The sequence below is a fragment of the Panthera onca genome, chromosome A3 (assembly GCF_046562875.1).
Source record: "Panthera onca isolate mPanOnc1 chromosome A3, mPanOnc1 haplotype 2, whole genome shotgun sequence".
In the NCBI taxonomy this organism is placed as follows: domain Eukaryota; kingdom Metazoa; phylum Chordata; class Mammalia; order Carnivora; family Felidae; genus Panthera; species Panthera onca.
In genome coordinates this window covers 54,489,567-54,511,769 of record NC_138341.1, presented here as the reverse complement: position 1 = coordinate 54,511,769, position 22,203 = coordinate 54,489,567, and the positions used below count along the sequence as shown (strand labels likewise).

General features: G+C 45.5%; 1 protein-coding gene across 2 annotated transcripts; it reads left to right on the top strand.

The window, feature by feature from the left end:
• Positions 1-3,669: 3,669 nt before the first annotated feature.
• PROKR1 (prokineticin receptor 1) lies at positions 3,670-19,566 on the top strand. 2 transcript variants are annotated; one of them, XM_060659596.3, is made up of 3 exons: positions 3,670-4,410; positions 6,360-7,002; positions 16,088-19,566. In XM_060659596.3, exons 2-3 carry the CDS (start codon positions 6,518-6,520, stop codon positions 16,782-16,784), a joined length of 1,182 nt encoding a protein of 393 aa, XP_060515579.2. In that variant the 5' UTR covers positions 3,670-4,410; positions 6,360-6,517; the 3' UTR covers positions 16,785-19,566. The 2 variants fall into 2 exon arrangements, with proteins under 2 accessions (XP_060515579.2, XP_060515584.2); XM_060659601.3 differs by lacking the exon at positions 3,670-4,410 and adding an exon at positions 5,847-6,184.
• Positions 19,567-22,203: the final 2,637 nt, after the last annotated feature.

Below are 22,203 nucleotides of genomic sequence, written 5' to 3'. Positions count from 1 at the left end.
GTATTTACTAGAGCATCACAGGAGTTGCATGACTGAAAAATGCCCCAAGATGTTACAAACGTCCATGTCTAAACCGAAGGACATAAGTATAGAAAATGATGAAAAATTGAGAATTTGGAGTGTGCTTGGGATGATTCCTGCCAGTGGAATAGGAAAGAAAAGAAATCTAAAGTAGCCTAAGGACATTATTTAGGGCTGAGGGTTATCTCCAAAGAAAGTGCTTTATAAATGAGTTTTTTGATCTTGTTTGGTGAGGGTCCCTGGGATGGCAAATTCTCTCAGATATTATGGCTTCCTTTGTAGGTAGGATGAGGCCAGGTACTTTTGCTCCTCCTGGCGGTAGACATCACAGGAAAAATTTTCCAGGCTATTGGCATTCTTGGGGCTAAAGTAACCCTGGTTTAACTCTGTCACAGAGATAAACTGTTAACATAGGGCATCTGGTGGATGTCTGCTTCTCAGATGGAAGGGAGATCTGTTGAAGTCTTTGGCAGAAACTGGCATGTAAGGATCCAGTTCTCCAAAAGAGTGCGAAACATGACGTGCCAGACTGTATCTACTTCTGTTATTCCATTTCTTTCGTGGGGGTCTTGGGCCAGTAAATCATCCTACTTATGTCCTCCAACTTCACAGGTCTTGCAGGACCTCCCTACTCTGAAGTTCAAAAATTTCTTCATTGTGGCTAGCCTCCTTGGTTGCCTCAGGTACCATCTTTTGTCAGGTCTTTGAAAGGAAAAATTCTAAGTTCTATATGGCAGCCGGTCCCTAAACGGCCTCCAAATCAGTCCCCGGTGATCCCTCTTGATATTCACACACTTGAGTGGTCCCTTCCCATATTGTACCAGGGTTATTGTTGTTGGTGGTGAATTATATATAACAGAAGCATCGGGGAGAGTCAGCGACCACGTTGTGAGGTCACTCAGGCAGCCTACGCTAGGTTCACATGATGAGGAACCAAAGTCTCCAGCAATAGCCAGGGAAAAACTGAGGCCTGACAACAACCTCATGAGTGTGCTTGGGAGTGAATCCTCCCTGCAGCTGAGGCTTCGGATGAGACTGCAGCGTGGCTGACAGCTTGACTCCGATCTCATGAGAGACCCTGAGCCTGGATCCACCTAGCTTAAGCCATTTGGAGACTCCTGACCCTCAGAAACTCTGTGAGATAATACATGTTTGTTATTTTGTGGTGCTGAGTTTCCGGGTAATTTGCTTTGCAGCAATAGATAACTGTGGGCTTTGCTTTTTATTTTTGAGTAGAAATAAATAACATCAAGAAGACATTTGCTTATATGGAATGACCGCATATGCTGTGTGGAATGACAAATCAGTATTTGTCTATCTTGTACCAGGCTCTGTTCTAGGTCCCTAGATCCCCAAATTTATTTGATAGTAAGAATCACCTAATTTGTAGAATTATCTGGGTTTGGGGTGTGACCAAAGAATCAGTATGTTTAGGACCCCACATAATTCTACATCAGGCAAGTCTGAGAAGTATTGCAAGAAAGGATTCAAACATGAACAAGACATAGCCCTTCTTCAGGTAACAGTGTAAGGTGGAAAGCAAATTGGTTGGTTAAGATCTCATGGAGCAAGGTACAGAAAGAATCACAGAGTGATAGTAACAGCTGACATTTATCAGGAGCCTGCTAAGCATCAGGCATTGTGCCAAATACTTTACCTGTTTTATCTTATTTAATCTTCACAACAACCTTATGCAATAGGAGCTATTGTCATCTGTAATTTACAAATGGGAGAACTAAGCTTTGGTTACCACACTGCCCAGGGTCACACAGCTCCTCCGTACAGAGCTAGGTGGAAAAAAGGCAGCTGATTCCATATGCGATGCTCTTAACAGCTATCATGTTCCGTGTCCCAGGGGACAGGAGACTTGGAGTTGTGAAAGGGCTGTGACATCTTTGTGAATGATAGGAGTTTTGTGCGAATGATAGGAGTTTTGTGCAAATGATAGGAGAAGGTGTTCAGAGAGGGATATAGGCCAGGGGAAGATACCACATGAAGTGCTGGAACCTGCTAGTGACTTCCTGGTGTAAGCTCAGCTCATTTTGTAAATGGAGAAAGGTACCCTCAGAAAGGTTTTGTGACTTGCCTGAGGTTTGAAAGTAGCAAAGAGGAGTAGAGATCCAGAACCTGAACTCCCCCTTTCCATTGTGGATAATTGGAGGCCAAACTGGGATTGACCTTAGATGCCTTGCTAAGGGAGGTCTGAGCTATTCTGTAGATCATTTTAACCATTTTAAGTGGATAGTTCAATGACATTAAGCACATCCATACTCAAAACTTTTTCATCATCTCAAACAAAAACTCTGTATCCACAAAACAATAGCTGCCCATTCCTCCTCCCCTGGTACATAACATTCTACTTTCTGACTCTATGGATTTGCCTGTTTGAGCTACCTCATATACATGGAATCATATAATATTTGTGTTTTTTTGTGTCTCGCTTATTTCATGTAACATGTTTTCAAGATTCCCCCATACTGTAGCATGAATTCATACTTTATTCCTTTTTCCTCATTTTTTATTGTGGTAAAATACACATAGTACTTACTATCTTAACCATTTTGAAGTGTACAGTTCAGTGAATTAAGCACATTCACATTATTGTGCAACCATCACCACCATCCATCTACAGAACTCTTTTCGTCTTGCAAAACGGAAACTCTGTGTCCATTTAGTGATAATTTCCCCTTCCCTTATCCCTCCCACCCCTGGCGACCAACTGCCATTCTTCTTTCTGTCTCTATGATTTTGACTACTCTAGGTACCTAATATAAGTGGAATGATACAGTATTTGTCTTTTTGTGCCTGGCTTATTTCACTTAGCACAATGTCATCAAGATTCATCCATGTTGTAGCATGTGCCAGGACTTCCTTCCTTTTGAAGGCTGACTTATATCCCACTGTATGTATATATCACATTTTGTTTATGCATTCATCTGTTGATGCACACTTGGGTGGCTCCTACCTTTTGGCTATTTGAATAATGCTGCCATAAACGTTAGGTGTACAAATAGTTCTTTGAGAGACGGCTTTCAATGACTTTGGGTATATATCCAGAAGTGAAATTGCTGATGACATAATTCTATTTTTTAACTTTTGAGGAACTGCCATAACGTTTTCCACAGTGGCTCTATCATTTTACATTCCCACCAACAGTGCACCAGGGGTCCAATTCTTCCACAGCCTCACCAACACTTGTACTTCTGTCCTTTTTTGAAGGATGAGAACTATTCTAAGTTATGTATATATCACGTTTAAAAAGACCTGTTCATCAGTTGATGAACCTTTGGGTTGTTTCCATCTTTTGGGTATTGTGAATAATACTGCTATGAACATCGGTGTGCAAGTATCTGGGTTCCTGCTTTCAATTTTTTTTTTTTTTTAAGTGGAATTGCTGGATCATAGGGTAATTCTATATTTAACTTCTTGAGAAATCTAGACTTGAAGGAGATCTGTGCTCTGTTAAGTTGGCTCTGGTCATCTTAGCCTTCCTCTGAACAGATATCCCTGGTGGGCGGGGGACTTCTCCTTCTCTCTAGCATCCACACTGTCCGCATCCCCTCACTTCATTGCTTTCTGGAAGTTCGTTCTCTGAGCTTCTTTTACACAAAGGTCCAAGCTGCTGAAATGAAGCTGACCCTGGCGTCCAGCTGGCCTTGCCCGAGGGAGCGGGGTTTGGGTCGGTCCCAGCGTGTGGAGCGAGGGCGGTGCTGTGGGCGGGAGGGGAGCCTTCTCTGGGTTCTTTGAAATCCCACCAGCTAAGCCGGCCGTGTCCGCCCTCCGGCGGCGGCCGGGGCTGACCAGGTGAGCCGGCGGACAAGTCCCGTGCCCCGGGGGCGGGCACAGCGGGCGGGTGGTACTTCGCTCGGACCCGCGCTGAGCCCAGCTTTGAGCGCCAGCGCCCCCGTTCCTGCCCGTGGCGGCCGTTCTGGAGCCTGAGCCTGGGGAGCGCGCGCCGCCCGGCGCCCGGCTCCCTCCCGCGTGTCCTCGCTGCCAGCTGCCGCCTCTGCTTCCCCGACACTCCGGCCCGGCGGCGACTCCGGAGTCGCCAGCCGCGCGCCCGCGCAGCGACCCCGACGTGTCCGGCTCCCCGGCCCGAGCACGCCTCATCTAATCAGCCGCCGGTGCCCAGGGCGCCCCGCGGCCACCGGGGGCGGGGAGCGCCAGTGCGGGGCGGGCCCGGGCCGGGGGTGGCCCTGCCGCGGGGCTTGCGTTCCTGGGGTCTGCGGCGGCGCGCGAGCTTAACTCCCGCCCGGGCAGGGAGCGAACCCGGAGAAGAGAAGGAAGAGCGGGGACCGCTCCGGTGCCTGCGGGCCTCTGGGCGCAGGGGCTCTTGTCTCCGTCCCCGGATAAAAAACCGCACCTGGTCCGCCCGCCGGGATGCCGCAGGTAGGGAGCGCGCCCTCCCGGAGAGATGCTCGGAGGACCCTACGCGGTTCGCGCGGCCACCGGGTGCGGGGGGGCTTTTTGAGTGGGGAGGAGGCTTTTCCAGAGACTCGCTTTCGCGCTCATTTCCTCAGGGGAGCCGGGCGGGTTACCCGTCCCTCTGCCCTTGGAGTAGCCTCCGCGACTCCGAGGAGAAAGCTGGGAGCCCCAGCGGGCTTCTCGGCAGGGGCTGCAGAGAGGCTTCCAGCCTTGGGCAGGGTCTGGCCGCGGGGCGAGCGCTAAACCACAGGAGCCCCAGAGGACGCTGGGTGGGAACGGAAAGGAGTTCGTCTTTGAGAGGTGAGAACACTGGAAAAAAGAGCGCTGGACAATTTCTCCCCTAGTGCTAAATTTCCCAACACCCCCGGTGCCCCAAGAAGTTTTTATTACCTTTTGTTTTTAAAACCTGACTTGGAGCCTTCCAGGTACATGCTCGGAGGGTACCCCTCCGGGAGCAGACGTGGGGGGGGGGGGCGTGCCTCCGAGATACACAGGGCCTGCAAGGAGTGAGGACTGTCTCACCAGGATTGCAGCTGTACCTGTCCAGACCCCAAGACTTGGCCCCCTCTGACCTTTCAGACCACGGTTGTGCTTCTCACACCTGACAGGGACAAAGGGCAGGGACTGAGAAGGACAGAACTGATGGCTCAGAGGAAGGGATACAAGGGGGAGAAAAATGGGGGTGAGGAGTTGGGGGAGAGAGGCAGGTAGTGGCTGGGCCTCATCGGGGTGCAGAGGGATTTTAGTGCGGGTTCCCCAAAGACAAGCTCTGGCTACGTTGCCGCTGAGGAGTGCGGGGGTGGGGGGGTGCTGCTATGTGTCTTTTGTTCCAGGAACCTCAGGTTTTCCATACTTTCCTGCCCTCTCCAGACTCCAGCCCTCTTACATCCCAGCAACTTGGTCTGATGTTTTCAGGCTCTGGGAGGGAGTAGGACTGCAGGGAGAGGGCAAGGGTCCCTCTTGGGCTTTGGTCTCCAGCAGTGCAGCTAACCACACTCCCACCCCCTTTATGTGATGTGGTGGGGTCATCTGGGTCAGGATTTCCCTCCCCTTCCTTGAAGCTGACTGAGGAGGCCTGAGCACTCCAGAGTAATTCTTTGCAGTCTTAGGGTGTAACAGCCTCCCTCTCTAGGGAGCTCTGCACTTTACAGATGTTATTGATCTGCTGCCTGGAGGATGTTGAAACTCTGAGTGTTTAAGCTCTTTACCTCAGGACACACAACCAGCCAAGGAAGGATTTTGCTCCAAAGCCCCCTTTCTAAGCCACTCAGTGACTAGGCTGTGACTTCAACCCTGCAGCCTCTGCCTGGGGACAGGCCTTGGTAAATGCTGTGCCTGTCTGCCAGGGTCATAGCTGACTTGGATGTGGGGACAGGAAACCTAGTGAGGAGAGGGAAAGGGGGCTACTAGATAGGTTCTGGGATTTTGCCAGAGGAAGTGTTCTGCCAGAGGAGGGAGACCAGCTCGTGGGGAGCAGACAGGGTTGTTTCAGACAGGGTTGCTGATCCTCAGAATAATTTCTTTTAAGTCACAGAATGGGACAATTTCACAAAGACAAAGTTCAAGCTCTTAGGACAGGGAGTGACATTTGGAGCAGGTCGCTTGCATTCTCCATAGCTTCCCCACCCTCAACTTAGGTCCTTGAGCAAAATTGCAACATTTCAGATCTTCAGTGGAAATGAAATAAACTGAGCCAGTGCCTGGTTGTCTCTATAGCAATCCAGCCTTCCCTGTATGAGTGGGTATGTGGTTTTTATTCATTTGTTCTCTCTCCCTGGTTCCTTTATTTCCACTCCATCACTCAATGTTCATTCTGAGCAGGTGGCTAATGGGTCTGCTTGGGTTACAAGATGGCTTTACATTTGGCCAAGTTCACTCATATATGTAGCCAACTGTTTGTATGTCTTTCAAAGGCTTAGGATGGAGCTTGGATACTGTACCCCAAGGATGCTGGCAAAGACACTCTGACTCATTAAGGGAGAACTGAGTGTGAGCAGAGAGGGGAGACAGCCTCCCACACATCATCCCAGAGGAATTCTAAGCAGTGTTGTTCAGAGCACTATTTGGCCAGATGGAGATCACCACAGGGGTCATGGATGAGAATACCACCAACACCTCCACCAACTTCCTTTCTGTGTTTCCCCCCCACGGAGCCCAAGCTGCTTCCTTCCCATTCAACTTCAGCTATGGTGACTATGATATGCCTTTGGATGAAGATGAGGATGTGACCAATTCCAGGACTTTCTTTGCTGCCAAGATCGTCATTGGCATGGCCCTAGTGGGCATCATGCTGGTCTGTGGCATTGGCAACTTCATCTTCATTGCCGCCCTGGCCCGCTATAAGAAGCTGCGCAACCTTACCAACCTGCTCATTGCCAACCTGGCCATTTCTGATTTCCTGGTGGCCATTGTCTGCTGCCCCTTTGAGATGGATTACTATGTGGTGCGCCAGCTGTCCTGGGAACATGGCCATGTCATGTGTGCCTCTGTCAACTACCTGCGCACCGTTTCTCTCTATGTCTCCACCAATGCCCTGCTGGCCATCGCCATTGACAGGTGAGTAAGAGGGTGCCGGAGACAACAAGGAAAGGAACATTGGAATTGTGCTTTCCTTTACTGTAGGTGTGGGTTGATGAGAGGTATCTGTATTCCTATAGGTGTGGATGCGTGGAGGTTCAAAAGTTGGTCCATTGACTGTAAGGAGAGTTCTAGTTTTCCAGCTGTGGGCAGGCACAGGTAGCAGAGCTCCCTAGAGTTGGGCAGGGGGAAGGGCCTGTGGTCCCTCTGCTATGGACGTGCTCCTAGATGTATCCTAGATATTCAAGGTCTAGAGGTACATAGGTAAGAAGAAATGTGGAGGCTCAAGTTTAAGTTCCAGGCAAGTACTTCTTGAGTCACATTGGGAATTTTGAGGAAGATTTTCTCTATTAAACCGTGAGCACCCTCAACCACAACCCCAAACACCAATTTTTCTTTCTTTTTTTTTTAAATTTAAATCCAAGTTAGTTAACATATAGTGTAATAATTATTTCAGGAATAGAACTTAGTGATTCATCACGTACATATAACACCCAGTGCTCGTCCCAACAAGTGCCCTCCTTAATGTCCATCACCCATTTAGCCCATCCCCCACCCAACACCCCACCAGCAACTCCACACACGGTTTGTTCTCTGTATTTTAGAGCCTCTTACGGTTTGTCTCCTTCTCTGTTTTTATCTTATTTTTGCTTTTCTTCTCATAGGTTCATCTGTTTTGTTTCTTAAATTCCACATGAGTGAAATCATACGGTACTTGTCTTTCTCTGACTGACTTATTTCGCTTAGCATAATACACTCTAGTTCCATCCATGTTGTTGCAAACCGGTTTATTTTAAAATAAGATTGACAGATTTGATTTGAAAAAAAAAAGGAAAGAAAGAAAAAGAGAGCAAATGTCTACTTGTTCTTTTTGGTTGTTGCATTAATCACTTTGCTCCTTTATATACGTTTGCATGCGACAATGTAGAAGATCTGTTTCTAGTGATGGGAAATAAACGCAATAAGAGCAGTCTATGAAAATCTTTCTTCTGTTATGTTCAGTCTTTTCATTTAGGACAATCATCTGTGCCAATGAACCAGGGTAGTTTTTGTTCCCTCAGGAAAAACTTTGCAAGCTCCTCTGCCCAAAGTTGACTCTCATTCCAGAGCACCTTGGTACAGTCCAGAGCCAGTTACCTGGAGGGTCAGGGCCTCCGTGTACTTGGATCTGAACAGCACGTCTCTCTCCCTTAACCCAGAGAGCCTGGAGCACAGATGCTCAACCTGTTTCATGGCCTCAGGGCTCTGGTGGAGTCTAGCCTGCCCCCGCAATCAGGACATCCCGGGCAGTGTTCCGGGGAGGAACACATCAGATAGAACCTGTTTTCTGAAGCCAAAGTCAGAATAACCAGAGATTGGATAACCTGGAAACAGGCCACTCTCCAGGGGAGATTGAGAAGGAACCTGGCTTTAAAAGCATTGTGAGCTGGGGCCTCAGCCTCTTTTCTCCCAGGAGGAATGTCAAGGAGTTAGCAGCTTAAAGAGCCCTGGCTCTGTCACCTTTAGAAGGTACTCAGAGTTGTCACCCCTGCAGAGGGCTACTTTGGCCAGGGTCCTCCACAGCAGTCTGGAAGCCCCACGGTATTTTATCCACCCAGGGACAGACCTTAGGTGAATCAGGAGGGGCCCAGTCAAACAGCTCTAAGTGCCCTTTAGAGCTGTCAAGGAAGAGCTCCAGGAACCCTGTCTCTGACCTTTCTGAAAGTAGAAGCTGAAAGCATAGAGGACCCTTTCCTGAAGTTTCACTCCAGCAAGACATATTTGCAGAGGGGGTGCTCTCAGCCACTAAAAATGGGGTATGGTAGTGTTTGTTCCCTGGGCAGGGCAGGCTCCCACTCCTGGGTGCCATCCATTTTACGATGTAGGGGGCCACTTGTCAAAAGGGGTAACACTGCAGAAGGGAGTAGCTTCAAGGGGGACAGGAGCCAGGATAAATTAAGGGGTACTAGGTTCTTCTGAACATGTAAGAGGTAGTATCTGTGTGAATCAACCTTGTTCTATTGAACTTTTTCACATTAATACACTACTTTTATATCAAACTCAGCTGTCTGAAATCCTACAGGTACTTCTCATGCACTGTGAGTTTATGTAATGCAGTTTAGATACAATAAGAAAGATTAATTGGAGAACATGCTTTGTATCTTGGGACTGCGATTGTTTACAGTGGGGTTGTGATTAGAAACTTGAACCCAGACACTGGAGGAAAGCAGTGTTGCCTGCACAGGCCATCCAGTGGTCTTGACCAACTAACCAGCTGCTCCAAGGTGTGAAGTTCCCTTACTGATGTTTTGATCTTTGCTTCCCACTATTTTTATGTGTTTTTACCACTTAATTTCAGTTTTGCAGTGCAGGACTTCACTGATTTTTGTCTGGCCTCATGTGTTGTTCAGGATTTGATCAGTGATTTTCATGTTCTATTTGGTTAGTTTTGGGTAACTCGTTTTTTTAAAAGTATTTTTCAGTGTTTAGTTATTTTTGAGAGAGAGAGAGAGAGAGAGAGAGAGAGAGAGAGAGAGGTAGAATCCGAAGCAGGCTCCAGGCTCCGAGCTGTCAGCACAGGGCCCGACGTGGGGCTGGAACTCACAAATCATGACATCATGACCTGAGCCAAAGTTGGACATTTAATCGACCGAGCCACTCAGGCACCCCCTTGGGCAACTCATATTTATCTCGATATACCAAATACACTACAGTTATAAAAATACCTTTGTTTTTATTTAATGAAATTGCAGGGGTAGCGTTAGTGGTTATTTTGCTGGGTTTAAACTCCTGCTGCAGCACTATTAACCCTAGAACCTCATGTTAGCTCTTTAACATCTCTCTGCCTCAATTTTCTCACGTATACAAAGGGAATAATAAGAAAACCTAATATATTGGGTTGCTTTGAGGATTAAGTGAAATAATATATAATTGTTTAGAACAAGGCATAAGCCAGAGTAAGCACCAAATAAAAAGTGGATAGTATAATTCTTAAATTAATCCTTAAAGGAACAACAACAACAAAACAAACCCAGGTAAACTAATGAATGTTTTCGATTGGCTGACCTTCATTTTCACTGAAGTGGTTGTTTTATGATGTGATATTAAAAAACATGATAAAAGTTTCTAAGACATGCAGCTATGAAGATATGGCGCAACAGAACTATTTATCTTCTATCTTCTCTATGTCTGTGACTAGCTCCATGGCTCTCCCTCTGCGCTAACACAGCTCCTTTATAGGACCTGCTAATGCTCATGGCTACCTCCTCCCTGTTCACTCAGGCCTGGCTGTCAGAGCCTCCTCTTGGGCTCCTTGCCTCAGTGTCTCTCAGCTCTGCCCCTCTGCCAAAGCTCCACCCCTCACAATCCATGCTAAACATTCATTCATTCAAACGGAGCATTGTTGTAGAGCAGCTATGATGTGACAGATAGCATTCCAAGCACTGGGGATATGACAGTGCATAAGAAAAATAAGCCCTTTGCCTTGGAGAGAGGTAACAGTCAGGCACACAAACAAAGTAGGTAATTTCAGAGCGTGACAAATACTCTGAACAAAAAAGACAAACATGAGAACATTGAGAATGATGCAGGGTGGGAGTTACTCCAGGTACGTAGGAAATGTGTCTCTGAGGAGAAGACATTTGAAGGGAACTCTGGAAAAAAAAGAAAAAAAAAATCCAGCCTTAGGAAGATAGGGAAAATGCATTCCAGACAAAGAAAATTATCAGTGCAAAGGCCCCAAGACAGGAACAAACATGAAGTGTTCTAAGAACAGAGAAAAGGCTCCTGTGGCCTGAGGGAAGAAAGCAAGACTGCAGCTAAATTAATCTTCTGCTTGTCTCCCCACTCTTGCTCAAAAGACCTCTACTAACTCCATTGTCTGCAAAATGAGGCTCGAACCTCTTCACCTGCACTTTCAACCTTTTATTATTGAGCCTCAGACTGCCTCCCAGTCTCAGGCTAGGTAAACACATTTGTGTCCTGTTTCCAAAAGAGGTTGCAATCTTTTTGAGAATTGTCACGATGACTCATTCCATTCCTATTCATCCGGTGCCAAGCACTTGCTGAGAGTGAAGTTTTACTGGAATCCTAGGTGCCCGAATTCACTGACATCAAAAAGTTATAACAGAAGTAAGAGGCGATCCCTGCTCTCGAGGAGCTTACCATCTGGAGGGGGTGGGGGACGGTGGATAACACTTAGGAAACAACATAAAGTAAAGGACAAATTTTAAATAAGATTTACATGGGTGCCTGGGTGGCTCAGTTGGGTAAGTATCCGACTTTGGTTCAGGTCATGACCTCATCATTTGTGAGTTCCAGCCCCGTGTTGGGCTCTGTGCTGACAGCTCAGAGCCTGGAGCCTGCCTCAGATTCTGTGTCTCCCTCTGTCTCTGCCCCTCCTCTGCTCATGCTCTCTCTCTCTCTCTTAAAAATAAACGTTAAGAGGCGCCTGGGTGGCTCAGTCGGTTGAGCGTCCGACTTCGGCTCAGGTCACAATCTCACGGTCCGTGAGTTCGAGCCCCGCGTCGGGCTCTGGGCTGATGGCTCAGAGCCTGGAGCCTGCTTCCGATTCTGTGTCTCCCTCTCTCTCTGACCCTCCCCCGTTCATGCTCTGTCTCTGTCTCAAAAATAAATAAACGTTAAAAAAAAATAAAAAAAATAAATAAAAAAAATAAACGTTAAAAAAAATTTTTTTAAATGGGATTTACAGAAGCATGAGGTCATTGTATACTGGAGTAGGTGGAGGAGGCTTCCAGGAGGAGGTGAACATTTAACTGGCCTTAAACAAGTGGTAATCAGCAAAGGACAGGAAAAGTTTTCCAGGAGGGTAGTGGGGCAGTGTTTGCAAAAGATAAGGTGGGAATGCTTGAGGTATGAGGTCCCTTGGGGAGATCTAAGGGACCCTTGGGGACAAGGAACATAAGCCGAGTAGAGATCACAAAAGATAGGGTCAAATTTCAGAAGATCTCAAAATCTACATATAGGAAGTCAAACCTGATAAAGCAGGGAGCTGAAAAAGATTATCAGAGGACTGTGTCCCCCAAGGTCTGGGTTTCCCCTTAGATGTGGAGACACATGCACTGGCCTTGATGTGAACCCATAGATCTCAGAGCATGTGGGATACTGGGTGACACTCCCTTCTTTATCCAAAATCCAGGGGAAATGGCTGGTCAGCCTGCCCACTGACCACTCTTCTGTTCTGCTGCTTGGGGCCAGCTAAGGCTTGAGTACTTGTGCTCAGCTTTAGGAAATCACAAATCCTCCCCAGTGAGTTCACTGATGGGGCTGACCAGCCCGAGGAGTGGGTCCTGAATTCCCTGACCATTTCATGACTGGCTTAGAAGCTGCTATAAACACCATTTCCGTGTTTGATCTGGGGTTGGGTCCTGGGCACAGAGGGAGCCCAAATATTCTTTGCTTAATCACCAAGCTCCCCATCGTCACACAATCACTGCCTGGATATTTCTTTGTCCAGCAGCCTTTATTCTTTGTTCTCTGGGAAATGTTGGCTCTAAGTAGATCTGGACCTGAGCCATTATAATGGTAGACACAGGGCAAGCCAAGGGCATATGCATAAGCAGAGAAAGTAGCTGCCAGTTGCCCGACTCCTTCTTGGAACATCAATAAGCAGAAACCAACTGTGATGGAGAGAAAAGAGGAAAAGGATGCGACGATTCTGCTAGGATGCCAGGAAAAAGGGGTATTGCTTGCTCTGATTGGAAAGGGAGGGGACAAATGTCATATTAGAGACCCTACTGGATTTGGAGCAAGATATGGATGATCCTGGACCATGGTTCTGTCAATTTCTAGCTGTGTGGCCTTTGGCAGGTTATTTAACTTCTGCAAACTTCAGTTTGCTCATCTGTGAAATGGCCATCTTTGCTGTATTACCTGTTCAATAGACTTGGGGATATGTAATGAGAAAGTTGATTTGAAAATGCTCTGTAAATTACAAGCTGTTTTACAAACATAAGCAAGTATTACTAATGCTAGAGTTCTGGAGTTCTGATCCTAGCACAAGCCAAGACTGGTGGCAATCCTTGAAACAGTTTTTTTTGCAATTTTCCTTTTGGTAAATGTATTTGGAAGGACTCTTGCACAGCTCCTGGTTCTAACCCTGGGAATGGAGTTGGGGTGAAGGCAGGGAGAGCCAAGATGAAATAAACATCTGATGGGGAGTCACAGATTACCCTGAAGATTAATTTTTATGTAAAAATAAATAGATTCAATGAAATAAAAAGTAGCAGAGAACTTGAAAATGAAGTATTTGCCAATAACAGGTAAAAAAAGTTGCTGTGTATACAGAATAGCTTTGAAAAAATACATGTTATTTTATTTTTTTAAGTTTATTTATTTATTTTGAGAGCGAGAGCGAGTGAGCCAGCGTGCTCATGCGCACACGCCAGCATGTGGAGGAGAGGCGGAGAGAGGAGAGAGAGAATTCCCAGGCAGGCTCTGTGCTGACAGCATGGGCTTGAACCTACAAACTATGAGATCATGATCTGAGCCAAAATCAAGAGTCGGACGCTTAATTGACTGAGCCACCAGGTGCCCCTGAAAAAATACATTTTAGGCTGCTAACCATTTCTTGTATGTTAGTAGTCTGTGGTTGTTTATGTGCAGTTAATGCCAGCAGACCAGGTCTGAGGACCCAGAAGGGGTCCTGCAGTACCAGCCAAGGGGGTCCCTGGCTGCACATGGGACAGAAAGCAAATGTGAGCCAGAAGGAGGTGAAAGAGTTTACTAAAGGTTTAGAGAGAATGCAGGTACAGAGTGGGAGACTCAGAAAGGAAAGGAAAGAGAGTCTTTCCTTTGTTTAGGGTCTGGGGTTTTTACTGGGGATGGTGGTCTGCTGGACGTGCCCTGTCAGGCATCCAGGAACTGGTTAGAACAAAGACCAGGGCCCAGGTGTTATTCGAATGATGGATCGGAATGTTTAGAGCCGGTGGTCTGGAATATGTATATGATGGCTTCGCCAGGTCATTCTCACCTGGTCCTTCCTTAGGTGCTATCTAGTCTGAAGAAATCATTAACTCCTTGTCCCTTACAAGGAGGACATACACTATTTGCATTCTGAGGCACATGTAAAGTGGGGGTGCAGTGTCTAGCAAGAATAGAAGCAAGAAAAGGAGCAAAAGACAGATTTTTATGGAGTCTTTCAATTTCCCTACCTCATAGTGTCTAATTAGAGCCTCGTAGTATATCTGTGAGGTTGGCAAGGCCGGTGATATTTCCATATTACAGATGAGGAAATTGAGCCCACAGAGCTAAGAAAAAGGACTCAAATCACATAACAAGTTTGTGGCAAAGCTGGGACTGGATTCATGGTCTTCTGCTAGATTGGCATTCTTTCCTATTTGTTCATTGAAAAAACACTCTGACCTTGAAACATCACAAAGACTTAGGAAGTTGTTATTGGGAAAGGAAGGAATAGAATTAATATAGTGAAAATTCATATGGTTAACAAGTATAAATATGGAAATATTCTTTGACAAAGTAATCAATAGAACATGGCAGGGCAGATAAAGAGGGAGAGAGTGAGTGAGAGAAAAGGTGCTAAACTCTTAGTTTTTGTTATGAGTCTGAGCAAGTTTGGTGCACTTAATATAGCAGGAGCACTGTGGTCTTTATGAAGGGTCCATACATGTGCATTGACAGAAGCATTGCCAACACCCTGCAGACATTCGCATTCCACCCTTCAGCACCTGGGAGATTGGCAAGAGGCCAGAGATTTCTGTTGGTGGCACAGCATGTCAGGCAGCCTGCTAGGTGTCCAGAGGGTGGACACAACCCATCCAACTTCATCTGACATCTCTAGAAGAGAGCAGGAATCTCACTCCTGTAAACTCTCCAAATGACACTCAATGGAGTTGGCTGCCTATGTTGGGGGGAGGAGGGACAGACACATCAGGAATATAATCAGGAAAAAAATAGGAATGAACCTCCTCTTCCAATCAAAATCCTAAGAACGATGACCTAAAAGGGATTAGTTTCAAAGGAAATAAAGTTGGTCTGGCTTTCCTTCAGGCTTCTCTCACATTTGCTCTTGGCTCTACCTGGGATAAGCTATGGACACGTGAGAATGTGTTTATTTCCAGCATTATTTATCACTCCCTCCCACTTCACTCCTCGTCTTTCTCCTTCTCCAACTTCTACCCCCTGCCAGACAGGGAAAGCCTTCCAGGAAACCAGAGCTCTCTGCATAAGTATGTGCTCTCTCTCTGGGAAGGAGGCTTTCATACCACACAAATGACTCACATCCCCCAGAAAGTGCTCTTTCTTCGTTCCTGGACCACTGTGGCAACAGCAGTGTGGTTTTTTGGGAAAGAACAAAAGCAATATCTTTCACTGTCTGGTGCTTTGTGGTTGGAAAAAAAAAAAACATTCATGTATATTCTTGATTGATTTTTCACATCTACCATGAGATAGGGTTAAATGTTTTCTATCAAGGGTCCTGTGGTATATGACCTTGAGAGAGTCAGTCATCTGTCTCCAGGCTCCATTTTTACACCTGGAAAATAAGGTAAATGGTCACATGCTTTTCTTTTACCTTTGAAGCAAAATTTTTAGAAATGTAGATTGAAGACTTTGCCCACTGCTTCCACTGGAAAGGGCAAGATCTCCTGACAACTCTTTGGAATTATCAGGCCCTCTTAGCTCTAAAAACTATGGGCTAATTAGGAGGAGTAATCTTGGAAACAAGAAAGACCTGGGAATAGTGCCAGGCCAGAAACCAACGGGAGGCATTATTACTACTTTGAATAATAGTTAGTATTTATTGAGTGTATATCATGTCTAAACCTGTGCCAAAGATTGTGTATCTATTAGCACAAACAAACAAAAGCTTTTGCAGGTAATGAAACCAAGACTCAGAATGATTGAACAAAATTTGCCCAAGGTTGCGATAGCTAGTAAGGGGGTAGAACTGGGGTTTGCGCTCAAGTCTGCCTTTCTGGAAAAGCTCACATGGTTGTTTTTCCTCCACATGTGCCATTCGGTGGCACCTTCTCATGTTGCAAAAACAATATCACCATCCAGCACTACCTCATTACAGTGGTTGAACCCATTTGTGTTCTTGTACTAGATATCTGGCCATCGTCCACCCGCTGAGACCCAGGATGAAGTATCAAACAGCCACTGGCTTGATTGCCCTGGTGTGGATGGTGTCCATCCTCATCGCCATCCCTTCAGCCTACTTCACAACCGAAACGGTCCTCGTCATTGTCAAGAGCCAAGAGAAGATCTTCTGTGGCCAGATCTGGCCGGTGGACCAACAGATCTACTACAAGTCCTACTTCCTCTTCATCTTTGGCATCGAGTTCGTGGGCCCCGTGGTCACGATGACCCTGTGCTATGCCAGGATCTCCCGGGAGCTCTGGTTCAAGGAGGTCCCAGGCTTCCAGACGGAGCAGATCCGGAAGCGGCTGCGCTGCCGCAGGAAGACGGTGCTGGTGCTCATGTGCATCCTCACCGCCTACGTGTTGTGCTGGGCTCCCTTCTATGGCTTCACCATCGTGCGCGACTTTTTCCCCACCGTGTTCGTCAAGGAGAAGCACTACCTCACGGCCTTCTACGTCGTGGAGTGCATCGCCATGAGCAACAGCATGATCAACACCCTGTGCTTCGTGACCGTCAAGAACAACACCATCAAGTACTTCAAGAAGATCATGCTGCTCCATTGGAAGTCTTCTTACAATGGGAGTAAGTCCAGCGCGGATCTTGATCTTAAAACCACAGGGGTGCCGGCAACTGAAGAGGTGGACTGCATCAGACTAAAATAACTGGATGGACCTTTCAAAGTTTAAACAAAGACAGACCTTTGGGACACTGACCAGTGCTAGAAACAGACTATCAACCAAGAACTCTTGGTTTTTGGCAGAAGGCAGAGGTAACGGACAGCTTAGTGAACACTGTGTTCAAGGAGCTCAGAATTTATAAAACTGATGTGACTAGATACCATCCCCAGTGACCAACAGTAACTGAATGTCTAATGTATGCAAAGAGTAGGCACTGGTGAAATGCATATATGTTGACAACATTTAATTGGCAAAAAGAAATAAGGATTCAGCCAAGACAAATGTTGGGGCATAGCCTGAAATGAGAGGCTTTCCAGAAGGGAACCCAATTAGGCATCTAGGACTGTGGTACACGTGTTTGTAGGGTGAGGGTCTCTCTGACCATCTTGAGTACTCATCAGATACTGATGTAGTCCATCTCTAGGACTGTTCTTGGTCTTGAGTTCACTCCTAATATTTGAATACAAACACAGGCTCCTAGTTCTTTCTTCAACCCTTCTTTTCTCATCCCTGGTCCCTACTCTCACTGTGAGGAACTTTATGTGCATGTACATGGACACCTCAATATGCATGACCAAGTTCTGTCCAAGCCCTCCTCCCCAACACTGCTCCATGGCTACCCCTCAACTGTGCCCACACATGGTGAGGCTCATCATCAGGAGAAGCCACACACCCTGAAAGCCTTTTGGTCAGGCTATTAAAGGGTTCTGAGTATTTTGACTTGCTCCAGGGAAGGCCTGGGCTCAGGATGAGTGTGTTCCCTTGGCTCCATGGACTTCTCACTCCATGGGGAGGAGTGCAGCTGAAGGACCACTGAAAGCCTGTTGGGTTCAGGGCAGGAGCTCCGGTTTTCTGGGTCTAAAGATGATACTGCTTCTACCTCTTAGTTTTACTGGCTTGGACCAATTAGGCTTCTCCTTAAGTCCTTCTCTTCCTTCTCTTGTATCCATGCTTGTGAAGCATAGAAACTTTGAAAGTAGACACACCTCATGGATGTGGCTGTCAGCCATTTTTCCATTTCCACCAGCTGTCACCCTCATTATTATGGTTTGAGGGCAAGATGTATTTGTCACTGGTGCTTGAAGCCCATCATAGTTATTAATTCTTCGGATTAAGACTTGTTTCTCTTTTAAAATGGATGTACTCTTGGGACAGATGACCTGCGCATTTCTACCCCTCAGTATAAACGAAGCCATGTGATCCAGTGGCAGATGGTGAAGGTTGGTGGTACAGCCCTGGGCACCCAGGAAAGAAAGGGATGTACAAATGGTTGGTGGGAGCCCAACAAGGAGATTCAGTGGCTCCACAGGCTATTGAGGGCTCATCCTACTTTCCAACATACCCTCATTGTTTGGTATTCTGAATTTTGGAATTTGGACTTTTGGAACCAGAAGATTTGATCCAGCCTTGGCTCTGTCACCTGTGTGACCCTGGGTAAAGCTTCTCAGAGGGGACAAAGATAATACTTGTGATAACTACTGATGAGGTGGTTGTGAAGAACCAATGAACTAACATGTGGGTAAAGTCTTTTCAGCCACACCAGTAATCAGAAGAATGGACCAACAACTGTGTATAGTGTGCCTGACAAAGAAAAACTTGTCACTTTGGCTTATGTATCTGGAAACCTTACCATCTCCCCTTTTCATTACTCTTTGTGTGAATTATTCCTTTACCTCTCTTAGCCATGCTATATGAGTTAGGTTCCTAACAACACCCTGGTACAACAAGGCAGTGAAACTTGATGGTGAAAGTGTAACAGGAAATGGCAGAGTGTCTGCAGTCAGATGAGCTCAGGGTTTTAGAAACTTCAGAATCAGAACATCTTTGTAATTGTGGAAGTATTGTGACCATGTTCCTATGCCTGTTCCCAGCCAGCATGAATCTGGGCAACGTGATATTTGTTTCTCAACCTTTTGTTAGTCTCATGAGTGTATATAGCTAAAGAGTAGACTTGTCTTTTCCCTCTCAAATAATTCTAGAGCAGCACATCTATGAGGCTATTTAACTGACACTTGTATGGCATTTCCTTCCAAATATAGTCAACTCTTCATTTTTGCCAGCAAAGTTCATTTTTTTTAATAGTTACCTTATTTCCCTGGAAGACATATTTCAAAAACCTCTTTATTTTTTTCCTATTCGTCATCCAGCAGACTCACTCTACAGCTGAATCAGAGTACTCTCAGAGAATAAAAACTAAAATATTAGCCTAAATCCAACATACCTTGGAAGGCAATTTTTATTTCTTATTAAATTACATATTACACTCTAAAATCAGGAAAGTTAGCTTTGGACCAAAAAATAATAAAATGACATAATTAGTTGTGGTTATGTTCACCTTTTCCATTAGGATTGCTAAACAAGAGTTGACAATAAAATAAGAGTTTTTTGGGGCACCTGGGTGGCTCAGTCGGTTAAGTGTCCAACTTTGGCTCAGGTCATGATCTCGCAGTTTGTGAGTTTAAGCCCCACATCGAGCTCTGTGTTGATAGCTCAGAGCCTGGAGCCTGCTTTGGATTCTGTGTCTCCCTCTCTCTCTGCCCCTCCCCCACTCAAGCTCTGTCTCTCTTTCAAAAATAAATAAGCATTAAAAAATTTTTTTAAAAATAGGAGCTTTTTATATGTGAAAACCAAACCTTTTTTTGCTTTTCAGCCTAAAATGTGTCAATTTTTCATTTGTTTAACTATCTGTAGTGTTTCTAGATGTTGTGTCTGCTTGTGACTTTATGGTGAATGGAAGCGTTGTGCTGTGATCAAGTGAAATAAAAAAAACCCGTACATATATAGTCATTGACCATAGTGTGCCTGTAATTTTCATCCCTCTTCCTCCTCCTTTTCTGAATCATAGTGTGATGTTTCTTTGAGCACTGAATAGATGCTGATTCTGTGATCACAGGAATTGTGAGAACAGTGCTAACTCATACTCTTTTTGCCTTTGAACTTCTCTGTCCTAAAGAAATTTCACTGATTTATATCTTCTTCCTATAAGTCTGCTCTGGTAAAACCATTAATGCTTTCTAGCATCTGAATGCCAAGACTTGAAATCTGAGGACCTGTTTATGCCTGTTACATAAGCTAAGGCTAACCCTTTGGGTAGCCTTAATGTCTGCACATGCAAAATGAACCAGGAGATGAAAGTGAGACTCCACACCATGTTCACATCAGTGGCTGAGTGGTAGCCTGTTCAGCTGGTGGTGTCTCCAAAACCTGGTGGTGAGCCCAACAAGGTGACGCTGGTGCTTATGTGTTTTTTTGCTGTTCTTTACACACTTTCGATATGCGAAGAGATGGGCAAATTGTCATATACAGAAGGATAAAGACATGATTTTGTAAAATCAAACCATTTCCTTAACTAAAGCAAAGGAGAAAGGCAGATTTACAACAGAGCTTTTGGAAATTTTGCCTAATGATTACACATTTAAAAAGTAATTTCTTAAATCAAAGGCATTAGAACACAGCAATGTGGCAGTCACCACAGCAAGCCCTCAAGCGTGAAACAAGTTCCATGCTTATGGAAAGGAATGCTAAAGAATTTGTGAGAAGGCCAGAAAATCCTAAACATGAGTCCTGTTTCTTGAAAAATCGGATACATTTTGGAATATACCCACAAAAATGAGTCCAGTTCTCCTTCATAGAGTGTGAGAATATTAAATTCACATAATTCATTTCATGGTGGATGAAATTGAAAGCCAGAATGGGAAAGAGATGTTCAAAGTCTCATAACTGGTCACCGTGACAGCCAGGGTTAAACCCCAAAGTCCCTAAAGCATGGTCCAGGATTCTTCTACCGCAGAATTCATGCGTGTAGGGAGCATCAATTTTGGAAGGAGAAGGATCTTTCCCAAGAATCCTTCAGGTGACTATTCAGCTCCAGCCAGGCCTTCTCTGGAGACCTTTAAGGAGTTAAGCAGAAGTATTTCTGGTTCCTTTCCAAGCCAAGTTTAGCTCATCTTACCCCTGGGAACTCACAGCACAGACATGGAGACCAGGGGGTTTAAGGGAAGACTGCTAAAAAAAGGTTCATCACTGCTTTTTCTTCACCTCACCTAGTTGGGGGTGCCTAGGAATATAAAAGGGAAGACACAAGGCTGTTCATGAGAAGGCTATCCTGCCCTAGCAAAGAAGGAGAGAGAGAGAAAGAAGCGATGCTTGGTTGAACGTCCACACTAGAGTGAAGGCCTATGTGTTCAGAGTTTGGTGGCGTCAGAAGCCTGCCTCCTACCACCAGTGAAGAGAGAGGTGTGGTGGCTTTTTGGGTGAGGTGAGGCTTGAACTGAACAAATGAGGTGTAGAGAAGCGAGAGGGAGAATACTTCACATAAGAGAAATGGCTGTTTTACCTGGGCCCGGAAACAGAAATTGATTTTATTTCTGGGGGGAAAGACTTCTCCCACAGCAAAGGGATGGTCATCCCTGGAACAGGTGACCGAAAAACTGAAAAGCACAGAGATGTAAGGAGAGACAGAAACTAACCTCACGAAGCAGGTCTGTACAATGGAGGTGAGGGATGCAGCTCAAAACTAGGAAGAAAATCAGTGAAAGGCTGCGGAAGAGGACTCTGTTGAAAACAAACTTGGCTAACTGGAATACTGACACAAGGAGCACATATCCTGTGTTGGGGCTGAGCCGAGCACCGCACAGGAATGTCTTGCTCCATCCCCAGTGGGGGCGGCCTCACTTTACAGATGAGGAAACTGAGTCTCAACTCAGAGGAGTTGCCCAGGGACACACGAGGATTGAATGGTTCTCTGTGATTTGAACCCAGACTCATGCTTTTGATCCCACTGTGCTGCAGCCTCAATGTTTTTTCCTCAGCCTTCCTTATTCTTTCTAGAAAACCAAATCATGAAGTGATAAATCACCTCCTATGCTGACTAGATTTTTCTCAAAAACTGAAAATAGCACACTCCCACCTTTATTTTTCCTTCTATGAAAAGTTTTATTCATCCTCAGCAGCTGACCTCAGCAGCTGACCTCCTAAATGTGAAGGAGGTCCTTCCCATTTGGGGGTGTTGGGTGCTTCTAGTATCAAGTGGTTTGTAAGCCTCTTTTCAGAATAATGTTTTCAAATAATGTTCAGTTCAATTCAATTGAACAATGTTCAATTCAATTCAAATAATTTCAAATAATGTTTTCAAATGTATTAAGTAAAATCCATAGGAATGCCAAAGAAAGAATATAATTTAAAATGTGATTAAAATATTTTTAAAGTTTATGATATAGCTGTATAAATCTTTATATTACATTTCTTTATATGAAATCTTTATTTAATGTCTTAAATAACAGGGTTTAGCATCAGGGCCAACAACTACCATCATTTGGAAGCAGTGATGAATGTGAATGAGTTTTTAGGTCTTTCCCCAGACTGCAAGGTGACATAAAATATCTGTGATGTCTCTTGGGAACAG